At 40.0% G+C, this 19,840-nt stretch overlaps 1 protein-coding gene across 10 annotated transcripts in view; it reads left to right on the forward strand.

The window, feature by feature from the left end:
* DYM (dymeclin) overlaps positions 1-19,840 on the forward strand; it is a 250,890-nt gene that overhangs the window by 159,713 nt on the left and 71,337 nt on the right. For all 10 annotated transcript variants that reach the window (XM_087958660.1, XM_087958661.1, XM_087958655.1 and 7 more), the window contains one exon: positions 10,186-10,288. In XM_087958660.1, the coding sequence (XP_087814786.1) occupies positions 10,186-10,288 (103 nt within the window). The remainder of the gene's footprint in view (positions 1-10,185; positions 10,289-19,840) is intronic.

A 19,840-nucleotide genomic window follows, 5' to 3' on the forward strand; every position in this document is an offset into this window, starting at 1 on the left:
ATTGGTCTCATTCGAGACAACAATGAATCTGCATACAGACAGGAGGTTATACAACTTGCCTCGTGGTGTAACCGGAACAATCTGGAACTGAACACACTCAAAACCGTAGAAATGGTGGTACACTTTAGAAGAAACCCTCCCATACTACCACCTCTTACAATACTAGACAACACAGTATCAACAGTAGAGACCTTCAAATTTGTAGGTTCTACTATATCACATGACCTAAAATGGACACCTAACATCAAAAACATCATCAAAAAAGCACAACAAAGAATGTTCTTCTTGCGCCAACTCAGAAAGCTCAAACTGCCCAAGGAGCTGCTGATCTAGTTCTACAGAGGAATGATTGAGTCTGTCATCTGCACCTCTATAACTGTCTGGTTCAGTTCTGCAACCCAACAAGACAGACACAGACTTCAGAGGATAATTAGGACTGCAGAAAAAACAATTACTACCCACCTGTCTTCAACTGAGGACCTGTATACTGCATGAGTCAAAAAGAGGGCTGTGAAAATATTTACAGACCCCTCACATCCCGGACATAAACTGTTTCAACTCCTACCCTCAAAACGACACTACAGAGCACTGCACACCAGAACAACTAGACACAAGAACAGTTTTTTCCCGAACGCCATCACTCTGCTAAACAAATAATCCCCTCAACACTGTTCAACTATTTACAAAGTGTACACTACTATTACTGTTAATCTTCTCATCACTCCTTATCACCCATCCCCTCCCATTTGTGATTGTAGGACTGTAACTTTGTTGCTTTTATCCTTACGATTTATATTGACTGTTTCCTAGTATGATTTGATTGCTGATTGTACCCTATAAGTATCATTAAGTGTTGTACGTTATGATTCGTGATTCTTAACTAATGTATGTTTTCTTTATGTATACTGAGAGTATTTACACCAAGACAAATTCCTTGTGTGTCCAATCAACTTGGCCAATAAATAATTCTATTCTATTCTATTCTATTCTATTCTATTCATTCTGGTTAAATCCAATCTAGGAAGAAATATTGTAGGGTGTTTTTTTTCCAAATGTAAACCTGTTGGCGCCATCCAGAACTTCCTCAATCTTGGTAGTTCAATTTTTTCCTTGTCTTTCTTCCTCTTCCACTTCTCTGAATATCAGGCCCAGGAACAAGATGCTGGCCAGGGCAATTTGCTGTCCTTGCAATGCACACAATTACACACAATTCTGCAATTTGGGAAGTGTTATTCTTTGTGGGTCAGTTAAAAAGAGCGATTTGTGTTCTTGTGGAGGAAACTTTAAAGATGTGAATTTTTGTCTCTGTGGTTCTTATTTGAGTTATATCTGGACAAAGCATCTCCTGGTTATTATGTTTTGAATGCAAGCAACACATTTACTGATTCTGGCTATTTTTCAGGCAACAAACATGAAACAGCATAATGTAATCCCTAAATAATAGGGTTAATAGAGTTTTTAAAAGCAAAGCAAATATCCTGAGAAAAGGGCAGGGGAAAAAATGAAAAGACACATACCAAACAATGTAATATTTTAAATTTATCTCAGTTCCTTATTTAGATTTCAAGTGACTTAGCATTCATGTTAACCATTCTGCAGTGCAGGGTTTTTGGAGCATGTCTTCCCACAGTGGTTTAAGAAGGTTAGACAGAAAATTAGCAATACTGAAATAAGAGGAATTGAAAACTTTTATGTTGAACTCTTCAATCTTCTGAATAATTGCTGAGCTTTTAAGCATGTTAAACAACAAAGGAAGAATCCTGCTGCATTCTTCAATCATCCCTTTTAAAGTGTACCTGTCTTTAAATAATATTTACTTTTCCAGGTATAAATCTGTATATAGATAGTCATTGAACAGAACAGAACAACAGAGTTGGAAGGGACCTTGGAGGTCTTCTAGTCCAACCCCCTGCTCAGGCAGGAAACCCGATATCACTTCAGACAGATAGTTGTCCAGTCTCTTCTTAAAAACTTGCAGTGTTGGAAGATTTAGAACTTCTGGAAGCAAGTCGTTCCACCGATAAATTGTTCTAATGGCCAGGAAATTTTTCCTTAGTTCTAGGTTGCTTCTCTCCTTGATCAGTTTCCAAGATTGTTTCTTGTCCTGCCCTCAGAGGTTTTAGAGAATAGCCTGATTGCCTCTTCTTTGTGGCAACCCCTGCCTTATGACCAGTTGCATAATGACTATTCAGGATGATGACCATTCAAGGTTATGACGGAGGAAAAAAGGGATTTATGACCCAGATTTTAAGTTGACAGTTGGGGGAGGCACGTTCACAGGTGACTGCATTTGGGGCACTTGGCAACTGACCTGCATGTATAGCCATTTGCGGTGTCCAGCAGTCATGTAACCACAATTTACTTTCTTTTCTTTTTTTACAGTAATTGATGTTTACTTCCGGTTTCCAGCAAAAAACGCCCCATACAGAACAATGGGTTTGCTTAACGACCACCGCCAAAAAACAGTGGTAAAAAGGGGCACCATCATGTGATGACCCTTTTTACAACCGTTGTGACTTAACAACCAAAATTGCAGGCTCAATTATCAATGGGAGTCGAGGACTTACCTGTAATCTGTTGTGCTGGTTTCCCGCCATTGCGTATGCAACCCAGGCTTCCTGATTTCTGCCACCTTTTCAAATTAGCATATTTCCACTTCTGCCATCACACCTACAAAGGAGAGATTGACTTAAAAAGTGGGGTGTGAATCTTTTCTTTCCCCATCAGATTCTGGGATCAGTCTTCATATAGTCTAGTGCAGGGGTCACTAACCCCCAGACTGCAGCCCACTAGCGGGCTGAAGCCTAAATTACAACTGGGCCACGTGAGTGAGCGGGCCAGAATAGACAAGTGGGCACATGCTCACTTGCGCAGCCCTGTTGCAAATAGGCCACAGACGGGCCACTAATGTTCTGACCAAGGCTTCCTGAGATTAATTAAGCATACACTTAGTCCAAACAACTCTTGTTTTATTTCAAAGCTGGGAATTATATTCATTCCAAGCCGGTAATGAGTCCCAAATAGTTCCTCGAGATAAGCACCCACCTTTCTCTCCTTTGAATTGCTGCCAACAACTAAAGTGCCAAATTAACTATAAAAAACCAACCGAAGTACAAAGTCCACACAGAGCTTCTAGGTTTAATCCGAACAGAGCGAACGACTTTGCTTCCTGCAAAGGTTTCTCTACCTGAACGACTTTGCTTCCTGCAAAGGTTTCTCTACCTTTGCACCTCCTTTATGCCTTAGGGGAGGGGCAATCACCTCCAAGCCTTACTCCCAAGTCACCCCTTTTTTCTCAGCTGCTCTTGCCTTCTAGCAGCTCTGTGCACATGCGCAGTAGGAACAGACTCCCTTTGTTCCTCTGCCTTGCTGCTGCCAGACTCCGAAGGCAGCACCCACTCCCAGATGGTCCTGGCCCCATCTCTGCATTGGATGCAAGACCCTCATCCAAGTCCTCTCCAGACTCCCGGACTTGTCCGCATTCTTCCCCACTGTCCAATTCCGCTGCTGTCTGCACAGGCTGCTGACGAACCACAACAACCAAGCTGCAAAGTTTGGGGACCACTGCTCTAGTGAATAAGTAGCTGGATGTTAGGATTTTGCTGTTGAGTCTGGTTTTGCATAATAAACTGAAGTTGCGAAATGCAGACATCAAGTTGTAAAATTGGTGTATCCCCTGCCAAGTATATAAAAGTCTTTGTTTTTCAAAGCTTATAGCTTTTAAAAAATGCTTGCTGCAGTTGTAAGATATAAATATCTTTATCCAACATTTGGAACCCATTTTTGTTTTGTCATTATATAAAAATGCTGACCCTTAAATCCTTCTTGGATTCCCATTGAATTCAGAATATACATTCTTTTTCAACCAACAACAACAAAATACAGTGAACTTGTTGATGGATTGATTTAATTTGCGAAAAAGTGACTGTTTTCATTTTAAAGTCATGTTTTGCTTATTTATTTCAGTTTTCAGAGAACATATCATGTTTCTTGTATGAAAATGAGATGAATTTCCACATAAATGGAATATGGTGTCAATCTAATTAGGGGGTCCCCTTGGGCTCCAGATTTTTTGTCAGAGATAATAAAGATGGAGGGAAAAACTTCAATAGCTTTGGTAGCATAAGGCAAATACTCTCTTGCTCTTTTTGGCCAACTTCTTCTGAAATGTTCTTTTTACTGTCTTGAGTTGAGTAACATGATCCAGAGTTCAGTTTAACAGCAAATATTCAGAATTGATTGAAGAATATTGCAGGTACCTTAGTTTGTTTTGGCCATGTTATACACTTCATCTCCTAGATATGGCTAGGAAATTGGAAGTGTGAGGGCTGCAAAGAAAAATTGTCTATGTTTTGATAAAAAGAAAGGAACTTAAAGGATTAACATGACACATTTGGCTCCCACAGAGTCTTGAGGTTAGATCAGAGGTGGTATTCAGTAGGTTCTGACCAGTTCTGGAGAACCGGCAGCGGAAAATTTGAGTAGTTCGGAGAACCAGCAAATCCCACCTCTGACTGGAGATTTTACAGTATCCTTCCCCTGCCAAGCCCACCAAGTCACGCCCGCAGAACCGGTAGTAAAAAAATTTGAATCCCACCACTGAGATAGTCCTCGGCTTACGACCACAGTTGAGCCCAATATTTCTGTTGCTAAGTAAGACATTTAAGTGAGTTTTGCCCAGTGGTGGGATTCAAATTTTTTTTACTACCGGTTCTGTGGGGTGGCTTGGTGGGCGTGGCAGGGGAAGGATACTGTAAAATCTCCAGTCAGAGCTGGTATTTGCCAGTTCTCCAAACTACTCAAAATTTCCACTATCGGTTCTCCGGAACTGGTTAGAACCTGCTGAATACCGCCTCTTGCCCCATTTTACGACTTATGTGAATCACTGCAGTTGTTAAATTAGTAACACGGTTGTTAAGTGAATCTGGCTTCCCCATTGACTTTGCTTGTCAGGAGGTCACAAAAAGGGATCACATGACCCCAGGACTCTGCAATTCTCATAAATATGAGTCAGTTGCCAAATGTCTGAATTTTGATCACGTGTCCACAGGGATGCTGCAATGATCGGAAGTGTAAAAAACAGTCATAAACCACATTTGTCCATGCCGTAACTTCGCACAGTCACTAAATGAACTGTTGTAAGTCGAGGACTACCTGTATCTCATCTCCAGGCTTGTTCCGTTAAAAACTACTCCCCTCCCAATAATTCTTGGTTCCTCAGATAACTGAAGGTGAAAACGCTCTGAGCCATCAAGACATCACTGGCGTATTCTTGTGCAAGAATCTAATTTTTTATTCTCATTCGCTCCATTGATCCGTAGTCTCTTCCTTTAGTCAGCCAAATAGTTATGCATTAAACTGTCTCAGCCCTCCGGTTGTAGGTTCAGTTTCCTTCCAGCCCAAAGTCCATTGTTTCACATGGCTGAAAAACATAAAAGATGGAATTGACAATTTTTTAGACCATTAACTTCAACTTCCTAGTGCTGGAATCCAAATTAAAGCACCCCAGACAGATCACTTCTAGCCTCAGACATCACCTGACAGGAAGCCCTTCACCTCTATGGTTAGTTGGGTTCTCGGCCTAACTGCTTTTACAGCTAGGAACTATTTAAAATATTTAGTTGGAGTCTGCCTGCTGTAACGCAAGTTTATTGCTTTGTGTCCTATTTTCCTATCCAGGGTTTTAGTTCTGCTGGAGTCCAATCAATTATGCCCTCTGTCCTTAATGACTGGATTTGCCCAGGTGTTTGATCTTTATAGAAAGCTTCTGATGTCTCTGGCAGGGAATTGAATTGCCTTCATGTAATCAATCCAAGATCCTCTGAAGTTGGTCTTCCTTCTCTTGCAATTTTCTAAATGGAATGGGATGGAATAGAACAGAATAGAATTAGAGTAGAGTAGAGTAGAGTAGAGTAGAGTAGAGTAGAATAGAATAGAATAGAATAGAATAGAATAGAATAGAATAGAATAGAATAGAATAGAATAGAATAATAGAATAGAGAATAGAGAATAGGATGGGATGGAATGGAATGGAATAGAATAGAATAGAATAGAATAGAATAGAATAGAATAGAATAGAATAGAATAGAATAGAATAGAATAGAATAGAATAACTTTATTGTCACTTTGAATGTACACTAATTGACATACACTAAAATGAAATTTCGTTGCATACAGCTCTCAAAAGGTCACCATCTCCAATATACACTACATAAACATGACAAAATAAATGCATGCATGCATGCATACATACATACATACATACATACATACATACATATGCATATACTCACACATATGACATGGAGAAACAACACCGTCTGGTATGAATTTATACATGTATATGGCAAGAAAAAAGTCTTATCGATTAGGAGCTGATCATTTGTTCCTTTGTGGTTTATTTTCTGTTCAGGTGGAAAGAGCTCGTTTTTAAGTAGATGCTGTTGGACTGCATTCAGCTACAGGTAGTCCTTGGCTTAGAACTGTTTCTTGTGGTTTCTAGGCCAGCACTTTGACCACTATACCGGCTCCGACATCTATCTAATCCATCTATGTAGCCACTTAATTGTCATGTCATCAGAGTTTAATTAGCACGACATGGAAAGTTTCTTTCAGATCCGTCAAAAAAATCAAGTTAAATTATGATTACTGCATTCCCACAATCTGTTAGGGAAATTATTTTTTAAAAAAGTTAGTCTGGATAGTTAATTATCTGATGAGTAAGTTTTAGTCTGCTAGATAAACCCATGCTGATTTGTAGTAATAACTACCTCGTTTTCAAGGTACTTTTGGATTGGTCTTTTTATACCCTGTTCCATAATCTTCCCAAATATCATCCTTTTTAGAATACAGAAACGTTGACCTTCCTTGTTTACCTCTTAAATTATATTTTGTCTTTCTAAATGAAGAGCTTAACCTCCTTTTATTTTCCATACACTAAGCATAGTATATAGATAATAGTGGTCATTAATGTTATAAATCACTGTTTCTGATTTTTTTTTATCGAGTGGTTTGAGATACTTCATTTCAGCAGCAATTCTTTTTCTGAGATCTGTATTTTGGACTTAATAACTTCGGTGAACCACTTTATTTAATGGCATTACATTTGTAGATAGGAGAAAAATAATTTCTTGTGAGTTGTTACTTGAAGGAAAGGGAAAGAGCCTCTGTTTTCCTTCTAACTGCAAACACCATCAGAAAGTTGTTATCCTATGGAGTGAATTGTTTGGAAAGCTAAACATGCTTTGATCAACCTGAGTAACAGGAAGGATTGCTTCAAACAAATAGCTCCTAGCTTCTAAATTATGCTAATATTAAGCCTTCCAAATGCTATAGTTATTTCACAGAGAAACATGTGGGAATTGCGTTTGTGGTTTGTGAATATCATTCTGTGTTGTTGTTTTTAAAGCCTCTTTGTCTTTGTCTGTATCTTGTGATATATGGACTGCACAAAAGAGACTTTACAATCCATAAAGCAAGAACTCAAAAACAATCTTACACCTTCTACTATGCTCTGTTTACAGGTAGTCCTCCACTTAGGACCACAATGGACCCCAAAATTTCTGTTGCTAAACAAGATTCAGTTGTGTTGGAAGAAATAGCCTTCTGTGTTCAGTTCCAAGTAGGGGAAAAGACACTGGAAACATGGAGGCTGTTTGGAAAGATGGTTTAATGGTGGACAGGATTACATGCCTTAGAGCTCCAAAGAAGGAAGGGCTGATATGCTGAGTGTGCCTGGTTTTATATCTTCTGTTGGGAGCTTGTATTTGAGCTTGTATTTTGATTGGTTGTCAGACTCCCATGGGGCCATGCAAGGGGCAACTCTGTAGGCTGTCCAAGGCTTGGTTGAGCCTTGCTGGATTATGATGTAGTGAAAGGGCTTTGGGCAATTCCTATAGCTCTACCTGGAGATCTTTGTTTTGTAAAATAGGCTGGCCTAGGCCAGAGTAATGGCCCATTAGCAAAGGTGGGGGTGGGGCTGAGTTTCTGTTTCTGAGGTGAGTTTCTGCTTCTTTCTACTCTTTTTATGGGAAATATTCTGCCTTTTTAATATTTCCTAGGATATTTCATTTTCCTAGGAGAGGATGGGTGATAACTTCCTACAGTTGTTAACTGAAGTTTGCCTCATTTTACGGCCTTTCTCGCCATAAAGCCCATTTACCTTTTGAAAAAGCACATTTGGCAGAACCATGACCTGGATGACCGAGAATCTCCATAGACAAGAAATCAGTAGCGTTTATCAAGTTTGAGGAGAAAAATGAAAAAGCTACTGACTTCCTGAAGTATGGAAGCACTTGTAAATCTTTTTCCAACTTTCAAGAGCACCAAAGTTGATATAAACCAGGGCTAAGTCAGATCCGGAGTCAAGGAAGGAACAGGATCTGTAATCACTACAAATGTATGCTACCAGAGATATTTTTGAACCTCTACACCTGTTCCCACGTTTTTGTCTTCCCTAGAGTGTTAAACTTGAATGCCCTATTTTTCTAGAATTAAAAAGTTATACACAGGCAGTCCTGGATTTACAACTATTCATTTGGTGACTGTTCAAAGTTCCAGTAGCACTGGAAAAACCAATGTGGGACCATTTTCACACGACCATTCCAGCATCCCCATGGTCACATGATCAAAATTCAGATCCTCGGCACATCACATGTATTTATGATAGTTGTACTGTCCCATGTAACCTTTTGTAACCTTCCCAACTGGCTTTGGACGAGAAAATCAATGGGCAAGCCAGATTTGCTTAATGACCACACAATTCACTTAGTAACTATGGGGAAAAGTTCATGAAATGGGGTAAAACTCTCTTAACAAACTGCCTCATTTAGCAATGGCAATTTTGGTCTTAACTGTCGTCATAAGTTAAGGACTACTTGTAAAAAGCTCTGGGTTTCAAGTTTTACTTCTTTGCTTTAGTCTTTGAAGAATTTAACCCATTCCCTAGTGGTACTTTTGAAGGTCTACAAAGCTCACTTTTATAAAGGTTGCAAATGGATGGAGAATATAAGGCATTTTTGACAACTAATATGTTGGTGTAATGAAAGGAAACTGTTAGCATATTTTTCATTTTTCCACAAGGAGATTTTGGTGGGTTCAGCAGAAAAAAAGTAAGGCTGGCTTTTGAATTAGAAATATTAACATTAAGCCTTGGTTCATTTTCTAAATTTGTTTGTGGTAGGTGGATATACTTTTCAGCCACCGAGTGTCCTAAAATTGTGGCACAAAGTCAGAATAAATGCCCAATTTACTGTGATAGCAGGGACGATGGGAAATTTCATGAAGAAAAAGGGCTAAAGAGTGGGAAATATCCAAGCTCTTTAGCTTGAATTGTGATTCTGGATTAACTTATATCTGTAGTGCAGTGATCCCCAACCTTTTTTACGCTGCGGCCCGGTACCGGCATCAGCTGGGCGCCGCGGCCTGGTACCGGCATCAGCTGGGCGCCGCCATCTTTTTTTTATGAAAAAGTGCTTCCGGTGACCTCACCGGAAGCACTTTTTCATCAAAAAGATGGCGGCGCTGCGCTCGGTGAGCTTTTCCGGGTAGAAATGGCTTTCTACCCGGAAAAGCTCACCGAAGCGCTGGCGCCGCCATCTTTTTGATGAAACGTGCTTCCGGTGAGCTTTCTACCCGAAAAGCTCACCAGAAGCACTTTTTCATCAGCCAAAAAGACTCGTGGCGGGACCCCTGCTGTAGTGTACTAGCTTTTTTCTTGCTGTCCAAACACAGCAAGTGTTTGTTTTGTGAACTACTTTGGAAGTGTCCTGCTTGCAAAATAAATATGACCTTTATAGAATTCAATTTCTGAGAAAAACTCTTTATAAACTATTTTTTGTTTCTTACCTCTGCAAGGCAGAGCCTATAGCAGAGATCTCCAAACTTGGCAACTTTAAGACTTGTGGACTTCAACTCCCAGAATTCTGGAGAATTCTGGGAGTTGAAGTCCACATGTCTTAAAGTTGCCAAGTTTGGGGACCTCTGGTCTACAGCTATGTTTCTTAAGCCTGGCTTAAAGATGTATGGACTTCAATTCCCAGAATCCCCCAATGCGCACATCTTCAAGTTGCCAACTTGAAAAACATTGGCCTGTACTAAATTGGCACCCCTGTTTCATAAAAACAGAATGATTGATTCCTATGAAAACAATATAATTGTTTTTTTTTTCCTTCCCTTCCCCTCCAGCTTGTTTTCATTGTTGTCCAAAAAGCACAACAAAGTTTTGGAACAGGCCACCCAGTCTTTGAGAAGTTCCCTGTCTGCTGCTGATTCCCCACTTCCAGATTACGTGAGTATCGAAATATAATCTTTTAAGGAAGAAGTCAAAATACATCCCCTCGGTTTGCACGAGTCTGTTCAAAGACTGTGACAGCCTAGCAACAACCATCACCAAAATATAGGAAGTTTGGCTGGTGACATCATGTCTGAAACTCAGTAAAGATACTTTAAAAAAAAATGTTGCAAATGGCAAAATGAGAACCATGGTGATTTTTAACAAACACTTTACTCTAGTTTTCCTATCTTGAGCATTTGCAAGTGGTTTCCATTGCAATGAGATTGTCAAGGGAAGGAAGAACACAATGGATACAGTATGATAAAAGAGTGAAGCATGCCCTTTAAAGCAGGGGTGTCCAACCTTGGCAACTTTAAGACTTGTGGACTTCAACTTCCAGAATTCCTCAGCCAGCTTAGGAATTCTGGGAGTTGAAGTCCACAAGTCTTAAAGTTGCCAAGGTTGGACACCCCTGCTTTAAACAAACCTCTGTCCCTAGCTAGCAAAAGGACAGGTTTGGTTTCCAATTTAGCATCAAGAATCAATTTGCGTCATGAATATGGCACCAGGCTAGAAACTGGAAGGCTATGAGTTTTAGTCCTACCTTTGGCCCAGTCACTTAATCTCAGCCCTAGGAAGGTGGCAGCGGCAAAACCACTTCCAAAAATCTTCAAGAAACTGTCCAGGCATATGCCAGGAATTGATTCAAAGACACCCATAATAATTAGTGTTCTTCATCAAAGCAAAAGGCAGAAATTGTATAAAATAAAATGTATTTAAAATTAAATATAGCCATCTTAGCTCTTGGATATTTTGCAGCTTGAATTAATATATTGTTGATATATTTATTAAATCCAAAGTAATTAAATAGGTTTTAATCAACGTAGACATTGAGCCAAAGGGTTGGTTTGCGTGGCCCCTTCCAAAATTATGATTTTATGTACTTGGCTTAGTGAATTGGATATTTTTTTTTTCCTCCAAAGAAATTATTTTAAATCTTAACATAATTCAGTAGCACCTTTATTAATTCTAATGCGCTTTAAAATAATGTTTTTGCATGATTAGAACGTACATCCCATTAAATGATTATAGTACCGTGAAAACATCTGTTTATAAAGAGCATTCCAATGCATGTTTAATGCACATCTTATAGTCCGTGCCATGTTTTTAAAAAAATATGTAAAGATTATAAAAATTATGTATGTTGTAAATTCTATGTTGTTTCCTGAATCAGGTTTTCCAAGTCTGCTTAACATAACATTTTAATAAATAATCTTGATGCGTTACTCTATTTGTTTGTAGGGAACAAATTACATTCAGATTTTTTTTTAAAGATTGGTTTCATTTTTCTTGGTACCTGTGGATTTAATATCTTGCTAGCCTTGAAAAAGGGAAATGAAAGAAGAAAAGGGAGGTCTGGTTGATGAAAATGCTAAAATAGAATTTAACCTCAGTGGTTGCTCTTTCTGTCTAGCTCCCATCAAGACTAAAATCACAAGTGCTGTCCTTATAAAAGTATATTTTAAAGGCAAGATTTGGTTCAGAATCTGCTTTGGCGCTTCTGGAGATATCTTAATTCATCTCAGCCTTGCTTTTATAAAACAAGCACTGATCCAAAATAAATCTTGCAAGTGGCTGACTTAGCAAAAACTCGGCAAGTTTATCCACCCCATTAAAGTTATGATTTGAGAATGGATTGTTTTATTCTCTATTTCTTATGAGAAGGCTTTATTTTATAAAGATGCAAAGCTGTAGCACGGTATTGGATGCCTAGATTAAAACGCTATTGTTAAAAATGATTACACGCATTTCTTTCTTAACTCTAAATTGCAATGAAATCATTAGTTTTATTTGGCAGGGAGGGGAAGAGTTCCACCCAAATGTATTTATTTATCATTTTCAGGGAGTCATGGAACTGCAGAGTTTGAATCCCCTGACATATTTCATAGAAGGATTCCTAAGTAGGTTTTTAGAAGGAGAAACAGCCAGTGGTAAGCTGTACTGAAATCAGATTTAACAGAACAGAATAACAGAGTTGGAAGGGACTTTGAAGGTCTTCTAGTCCAACCCCCTACTCAAGCAGGAGACCTTATACCATTTCAGGCAAATCGTTGTCCGATCTCTTCTTAAAAACCTCCACTGTTGGAGCATCCAGAACTTCTGAAGGCAAGTCGTTCCACTGATTAATTGTTCTAACTGTCAAGAAATATCTCCTTCGTTCTAGGTTGGTTCTCTCCTTGATTAGTTTCCATCCATTGCTTCTTGTCCTGCTTTCAGGTACTTTGAAGAATAGATTGATCCCGTCTTCCTTCTGGCAGCTCCTCAAATATTGGAACCAGTTATCGTGTCACCCCTAGTCCTTATTTTCACTAGATTAGACATCTCCAATTCCTGCAATCATTCTTCATATGTTCTAGCCTCCAGTCCCCTAATCATCTTTGTTGCTCTTCTCAGCACTCTTTCTAGAGTCTCAACATCTTTTTTATATTGTGGCATCCAAAACCGGATGCAGTAATCCAAGTGTGGCCTTACCAAAGCACTATAAAGTGGCATTAATACTTCACATGATCTTGATTCTATCCCTCTGTTAATGCAGCCTATGACCTGCCTTGGCTTTGTTTGATGGTTGTTTGATGGTCTAAATGCATCCGAATAGATTATACTATTTGAAATAGTTTGAACCAAGGTACCGTTTTAATTTCCAAACCTTTCCCTAAAAATGTAATATTGGAGACTTCTAAGAAATGATAAATATGGTGAGCTGCAGGGATGGTTTTATCACAAAATCCTTTCCTCTTTTGAGAATGAAGGAAGCATACTTTGTTGCAAGCAAATATTCACTTTTAACCCCATTCACACAGCTTTCTGTTGGCTACTTATTGAAGCAAGGGAAGGGGAAGAATTGGGGACTAATGCACATCTGTAAGCCAAAAAATATCTTATGATTGTTGTGATCTGTTGAACGTTTGGGTCGGCATGGAAACAAGGAAAGTGTTATTCGTATATATCACAACAATCTATTAAGTTATATGTTTATTTATTTTGGAGTGGGCGTGGCCAAATGCAGTAAATTAGCCCACCCCTTGAATGATTTTCTGCAAATATGAATGCAGTGGAAAAGAATAATATAATTGTGCCCAACCACAGAGTATGCCTTGAGATGAGCTGGAGGCTGTTTATTCAGACCGTTCCCAAGTTTTCCATCCACGTGAATCTTTGTCCTGCTCATTGCTTCCCCTCCAGTTCCCAAGTTTGGTTTTTCTTAATGAGAGAGGTCATTCAGAGGCAGTTTTATCAATGGGCTGGATCAGTTTCACCTTCCAAAGGTCAAGTGCGGCTTTGAAATATTGTTTGCCAAGATTACAGGAAAGCCCCAAGGACTGCCAGGAAACCTTTCAGATTCTCCAGTCTTCAGGATCTTACATAGAAAAATGAATGAAGTAACTCAACACTGCAGTGCATTTACTTGCATGTATTTGACGTAAAAAGGGTGTTTGCTAATTCAGAGGGAGTCATTCATTGGAATTACTCTTTTAAGTAATTTTGAGTAACCTCTTTTAAGTCTTTTCAAGCTACTTGTAGCTGCGGTAGACAGGCTGAGCCACTGGTCCCTTCAGCTATTAAGCCCAACCTCGAAAGTGGTTTGTCTTTTCCTGCCTGAAGCCCAAAGATATCATAAAAAGCTTTTGTCAGAATTGAAGCACAAATGGATCGCTTTGTAAACTTGGTGATTTGCACCTGGGAAGGGATTTAATGAGAAATTCCCAGACAGTGCATTAAATAAAATTATATTATGGTTGGGATACATCTATGAACATGGTTGATTTCCCTTCTTCTTTTTTTAATCTTTTCTCCTTACAACATCCTTAGACAGGAAAAGTGGTTACCTGTTACCTGTCAGAAGCATTTAGTATCTTTCCCTGGGATCAAAACTCTAAATACAGGTAGTCCTCAACTTAAAGCAGTTCATTTAATGACCATTTGAAGTTACAACAGCACTGGAAAAAGTGACTTACGACCGTTTTTCATACTTACAACCATTGCTGCTTCTCCATGGTCACGTGGTCAAAATTCGGACGCTTGACAAGGGGCTCATATTTTTTAAAATGAAGCGCGGTGGCGCAGTGGTCAGAGTGCAGTACTGCAGGCTACTTCTGCTGACTGCCGGTTGAGTGCAATTTGGCAGTTCAAATCTCACCAGGCTGAAGGTTGACTCGGCCTTCCATCCTTCCAAGGTGGGTAAAATGAGGACCCAGATTGTTGGAGGACAATAGGCTGACTCTATATACCGCTTAGAGAGGGCTGTAAAGCACTGTAAAGCGGTATATAAGTCTAAGCGCTATTGCTATTGCTATTTGCAGTGTCCCAGGGTCAGTTGATCCCCTTTTGCAACCTTCTGACCAGCAAAGTCAATGGGGAAGCCAGATTCACTTACCAACCGCGTGACTAACTTAACTACTGTGGCAATTCACTTAACCACTATGGCAAGCAAGGTCGTAAAATGGTGCAAAATTCACTTAACAACTGTCTTGCTTAGCAACAGAAATTTTAGGCTCAATTGTGGCTGTAAGTTGAGGACTACCTGTAATTTCATATAGGTAGTTGTTGGGCGAGATGCTGTCCTCTTTTTTTCCAGCTAATGCTCCATCAACAGCTGATGAAAGCCCCCTTCTCCAGTTTAGATTCATCTTAGATTTGCCTACGGTAAATAGAAAGCAGCTGCCGGTTTCAGCATCTAACTCTTGGAGAGAGAGAAAAAATCCTTAACCCCCTCAAGCATCATCTGGAAATGATATAGCTGGTAAAACAAAGCTAAGAAGAAAAGGCAATGTTTGTTTTATGTGGGATGAATGACTTTAGTTGGGGTCCTTCTAATTTGGCCATTAGGAGGGTTATTAAAAAGGAGTATTACAAAGGTGGTTTCCAGAAAAAAGATTGTTTTTGTTGTATCTTGTTATTATATTTGATTATAGCCAAAGCAAGGAGTTCTTTATAAATAGCCCTTCATTTCATTCCCCCAGCAGAGAAGCAAAAAAAAAAAAAAAAAGTAATCTTACTGTCTTCATGCATTGGTAGATGCTAAATTGCTCCCTTACATTACTTTAGTTCCTTAAAGCAAATTGTATTTTAGAAATCATATTTAATTTCCCCTTACATGCTTTTTTGGCCTAGGGACCCGCTGGTTGAATGATTGCGTGACTGTTGCCTTTTAGAAGAACCGAAAGTTTAAAGTTTTAGGCTGAACGTCTACACCATTTGAGGGGATGTATCATTTTCGCTGCATTTAGATTCTAGAATACAGTAGGTTGCAAACAATTGTCGGGTGTTACTGAAGAGAGAATTGTAGACTCACAATCTTCAGTATGTCTTGTTGAGGACTGTGGGCTGCCTGAGTCAATATTAAAGCAACTGAAATGCTATTTTTTAAAAAAAAAATCATGGGAATCTGTTGATGGGACATAGTCATACTTTTCATAACTAGTTGGTAATAAAGAATAATGGGCAATTATTCAGATGCTATGGAAGCTGGCATCCCCTTTCCTCCTCCCTTCTTCTCCCTCCCACCTTCATTCTCCCATCTTCCTTTTTCTCCTCTTTTTCCTTCTTTTCCTTCTCTCTTCTTCTCCCTTCTTCCTTTTTTTACCTTCTCCTCCCCCATTCTTCTTCCTTCTTTTCCTTCCCCCTTCTTTCCCTTCTCTCTTCTTCCCTTTTCTCCCTTTTCCTCCCCTTCTTCTTTCTTTCCTTTCTCCTTTCTCCTTTTCCTTCTCCCTTCTTTCTTTCCCTTCTCCCTTCTCCCCATTCTTCTTCCTTCTTTTCCTTCCCCTTTTCCCCCTTATCTCTTCTTCCTATTTCTCGCTTCTCCTCCCTTCTCCTTTCTTTCCTTTCTCTCTTCTTCTTCTTTCCCTTCTCCCTTCTCCTCCTTTCTTTCCCTTCTCCTTTCTTCTTTCTTCTCCCCTTCTACCTTCTCTTCCCTTCTCCTCTCCCATTCCTTCTTTTCCTTCCCCCTTCTTTCCCTTCCCTTCTCTTTTCTTCTTCCTTTTTCTCCCTTCTCCTCCTCCTCCTTCTTCCTTCTTTCCTTTCTCCCTTCTTCTTGCATCCCCCTATTTTGGACAGAGAATGTCATCACCAAGCTACTGAGAGGTCAAATGGATGGTGGGTTGTTTCTAATGTATTTAGCTCTATAACTGAAAAGAGGTTCCAAGAGAAAGGTAGACACTTCAAGGATTTCTCAAGCATGTCATACTTACATGATTATGATCTAGATTTCAGCTGTGAAATAAGGGAGAGGAACTTAGCTCTCTGGTTACGACAGGCCTCTGTACTTTGCCTCTGTTGAGGGATATATTATATCACCTTTGTCTAAACTTCCTCAAGATGAAAAAAGACTATCCCTATATAGAGGTTTGACACAGTGGTTTTGTTCAGTGAGACACCGTTTATTCACTAAAAATGAAACTAGACGAATGTACTGAACTCATTTATTCATTGTCTGCCAGTTATCCCCATAGCTTTTAAGTGTCTACTTGTGGTTGATGGAAGAATGTTTTTGAGATAGTGTTTATTTGCAAGAAAGATACATGAGCTGAGAGAGTTTATACATGAGACTTGGGTCTGATCGTCAGTCAGATTTTTAACTGAATGATGATAGAGAGTTTTAGGGCACTGTAAGAGATGCTGTAAAAGAACACTGTAAGAGATGCCTTTTTCAAATAATGCCTTACAAGACAGACAGACAAACAGACACACACACACACACACACTGTCTAGTTGTTTCCAACTCTAGGGATGGTGCTTATCTCCATTTCTTAGCCGACAGATCCAGGGTTGTCCAAGGTTGCTTCCATACGGCCAACATGGCTGTATGCCAAAGTGCACAGAATGCTGTCACCTTCCCACCAGAGTGGTACCTATTTCTCTCCTCATCTTTGGCATGCTTTAAAGCTAATGCAAAAAAAAAAAAAGCTAATGCAATCCTAAGTTGTATTAACAGAGGGATGCAATCAAGATCAAGTAAAGGTACTAATATCACTCTATAAAGCCTTAGTAAGGCCACACCTAGAGTACTGCATCCAGTTTTGGTCACCACACTATAAAAAAGATGTTGAGACTCTAGAAAGAGTGCAGAGAAGAGCAACCAGGATGATTAGGGGACTGGAGACTAAAACATATGAAGAACGGTTGCAGGAACTGGGCATGGCTAGTTTAGGGAAGAGAAGGACCAGGGAGACAGGATAGCTGCCTTCCAATATTTGAGGGGCTGCCACAGAGAGGAAGGGGTCAAGCTACTTTCTAAAGCACCTGTAGGCCAGACAAGGAATAATGGATGGAAATTGAACAAGGAGAGATTTAATCTGGAAATAAGGAGAAACTTTCTGACCGTGAGAACAATCAACCAATGGAACAGAAGTTGCCCTCGGAAGTTGTGGGAGCGCCATCACTTGAGACTTTCAAGAAGTGATTGGACTGCCATTTGTCAGAAATGGGGTACGGTCTCCCGCTTGGGCGGAGGGGGGTGGACTAGATGACCTACAATGTCCCTTCCAACTCTGATTATCTGTTAAAGCTGCTAGGTGGCCAGAAGATAAATTCACACTCACATAACACGCACAGAGAGGAAGAGAGAGAGAGGGTGTGCCTCCCAGGTACATGGATTTGGCAGATGTTCATCAACAATTATAATTATGCACAAAAGCACATAGAAAAACACATAATAGACTTATTTTCAGTATCAGAAGCAAAGGTAGAATATCACAGCATGTGTATTATATTTTGGGGGCAACCTTGATGTTGAATGACTTGGAGAAATAAACCTGACATTTCAACCCGAACAGTCCCATAAGGACGTACTCTGTGTAGTCCAGCCTTCATCCTGGAGAGTGTGCTTCTTCATGTTAGCATACACCCACACACAATAAAAAGGAAAAGTAAGATGATATAACCAGAAACACAAATATCTAAGCCTCTACAGGGCCCAGTTCCAACTTTCCTACTCACACTGTCTGTGGAGTCTTCCTCCTTATCTGTTTCCCACCATTTTGCTCGACTGAGGAGGAAGAGCCAGAAACACCACATAGTTTTGCAACGATTGTACAAAATTTCCCACACGACCGTTTTTCTATGTATTTGTCGCATGCTTGGCAATATAGCCCGCAGAGGCTTGACATGATTTTGTGTATTTACTATTATGTATTTATTATTATAGTCTGTAGAGATTCTCAGTCATCCATGGTTGTCCCAAAGGTGCTTTTTCAGGAGGCAACTGGACTTTCTTTGTTTTTTCTTTGAAGACATTTTGCTTCTCATCCAAGAAGCTTCTTCAGCTCTGACAGGATAGTGGGGAATGGAAGGATTTATACTCCTTGCAGACAGCTGATCATTTGCATCCTTTTGGAGGGTCGTTGAAGCACTTTGAGGTTTATCTGTGTCCTCAGGATCACCTGAGTAGTGCAAATGGTTCCTATAGTCTGCAATTTTTTATTCTGGAAATCCATTCCTACTCCCTCGCCATTCCAAGAGTGTTCATCCCAAATTGTATAGCTAAATCTCTGTAGAGATTCTCAGTCATCCAGATCATGGCTGTCCAAAAGGTGCTTTTTCAGGAGGCAACTGGGCTTCCTTGTTGTTGTTTTTTATTATGATGATCCAAAACTGAAGTTACTCCCTTCTTTGCATATCTAACTGCCTTTCTGTTCTGACCCAAACCTTGTTCCAAGGAAACAAATACAAAACGGAGTTAACAGCAAAACCTTTTAATGATTCTTTACGAACTCCACAATTAAAAGGCTGTTTCAAACTAATTGTCTCTGATAAGAACAAGCCTTGCCAAGGCTGTGCAAGGCTGCCAAGAACATTAGATAAAATTACTAAGAAATATTTTAAACACAAAGAGTCCCCCAAAACCAACCAAGATATTCTGAACGTCCACAAGGCTCAAGTGCAAAAACTTCTTTGCTTCCTGCAAAGAACTCCGGTTTCTCAGCTGGCTTTTATCTCTTACGGGAGGGGCCTTGCAGCCTTACTCCCGAGTCGCCCGTGCTGCTGCAGCTGCTCTTTGCTTCGAGCAGCCCTGCACACACGCGCACTGGACACAGGCTCCTCAGGGACCTCTTCTCACTGCTGCCAGCCTCCACAATCTCCAAAAGTAGCATTCCACTCCCTGATGGTCCTGGCCCCATCCCTGCATCACAGGCAGGCCCCTCATCTGAGTCCTCGCTCTCTGACACCTCAGCCATCCACACCTGCTGCCGGCGAACCACAACACTTTCTGAAGTCTTGTGGTCGCTCGAACCTCCATATACGGTATCAAAAATCAAACTACAGTTTTTTTGTAAACCTTTCCTTCCCATGATTAAATTTGCCTATAAAGGTAGCCCATGAGTTATCAAAGTAATTTGGCCTGGAAGTTCCATCAGTAAGCAATATGGTTGTAAAATGTGCTGTTCTGTAACTTAGTGACAGCAATCTTGGCACTTCCTACTGGCCATTGGGAATCACACCTCTCCTAACCTCAAGCCTCAGTAAGATAAGGGACAGCTTCCTCTTGAATGAAGGCAAATCTACATGTCC

Source organism: Notechis scutatus, chromosome 2, assembly GCF_049901735.1.
Source record: "Notechis scutatus isolate UNSWTSFEM ecotype Mainland chromosome 2, rNotScu1.2, whole genome shotgun sequence".
Lineage (NCBI taxonomy): Eukaryota > Metazoa > Chordata > Lepidosauria > Squamata > Elapidae > Notechis > Notechis scutatus.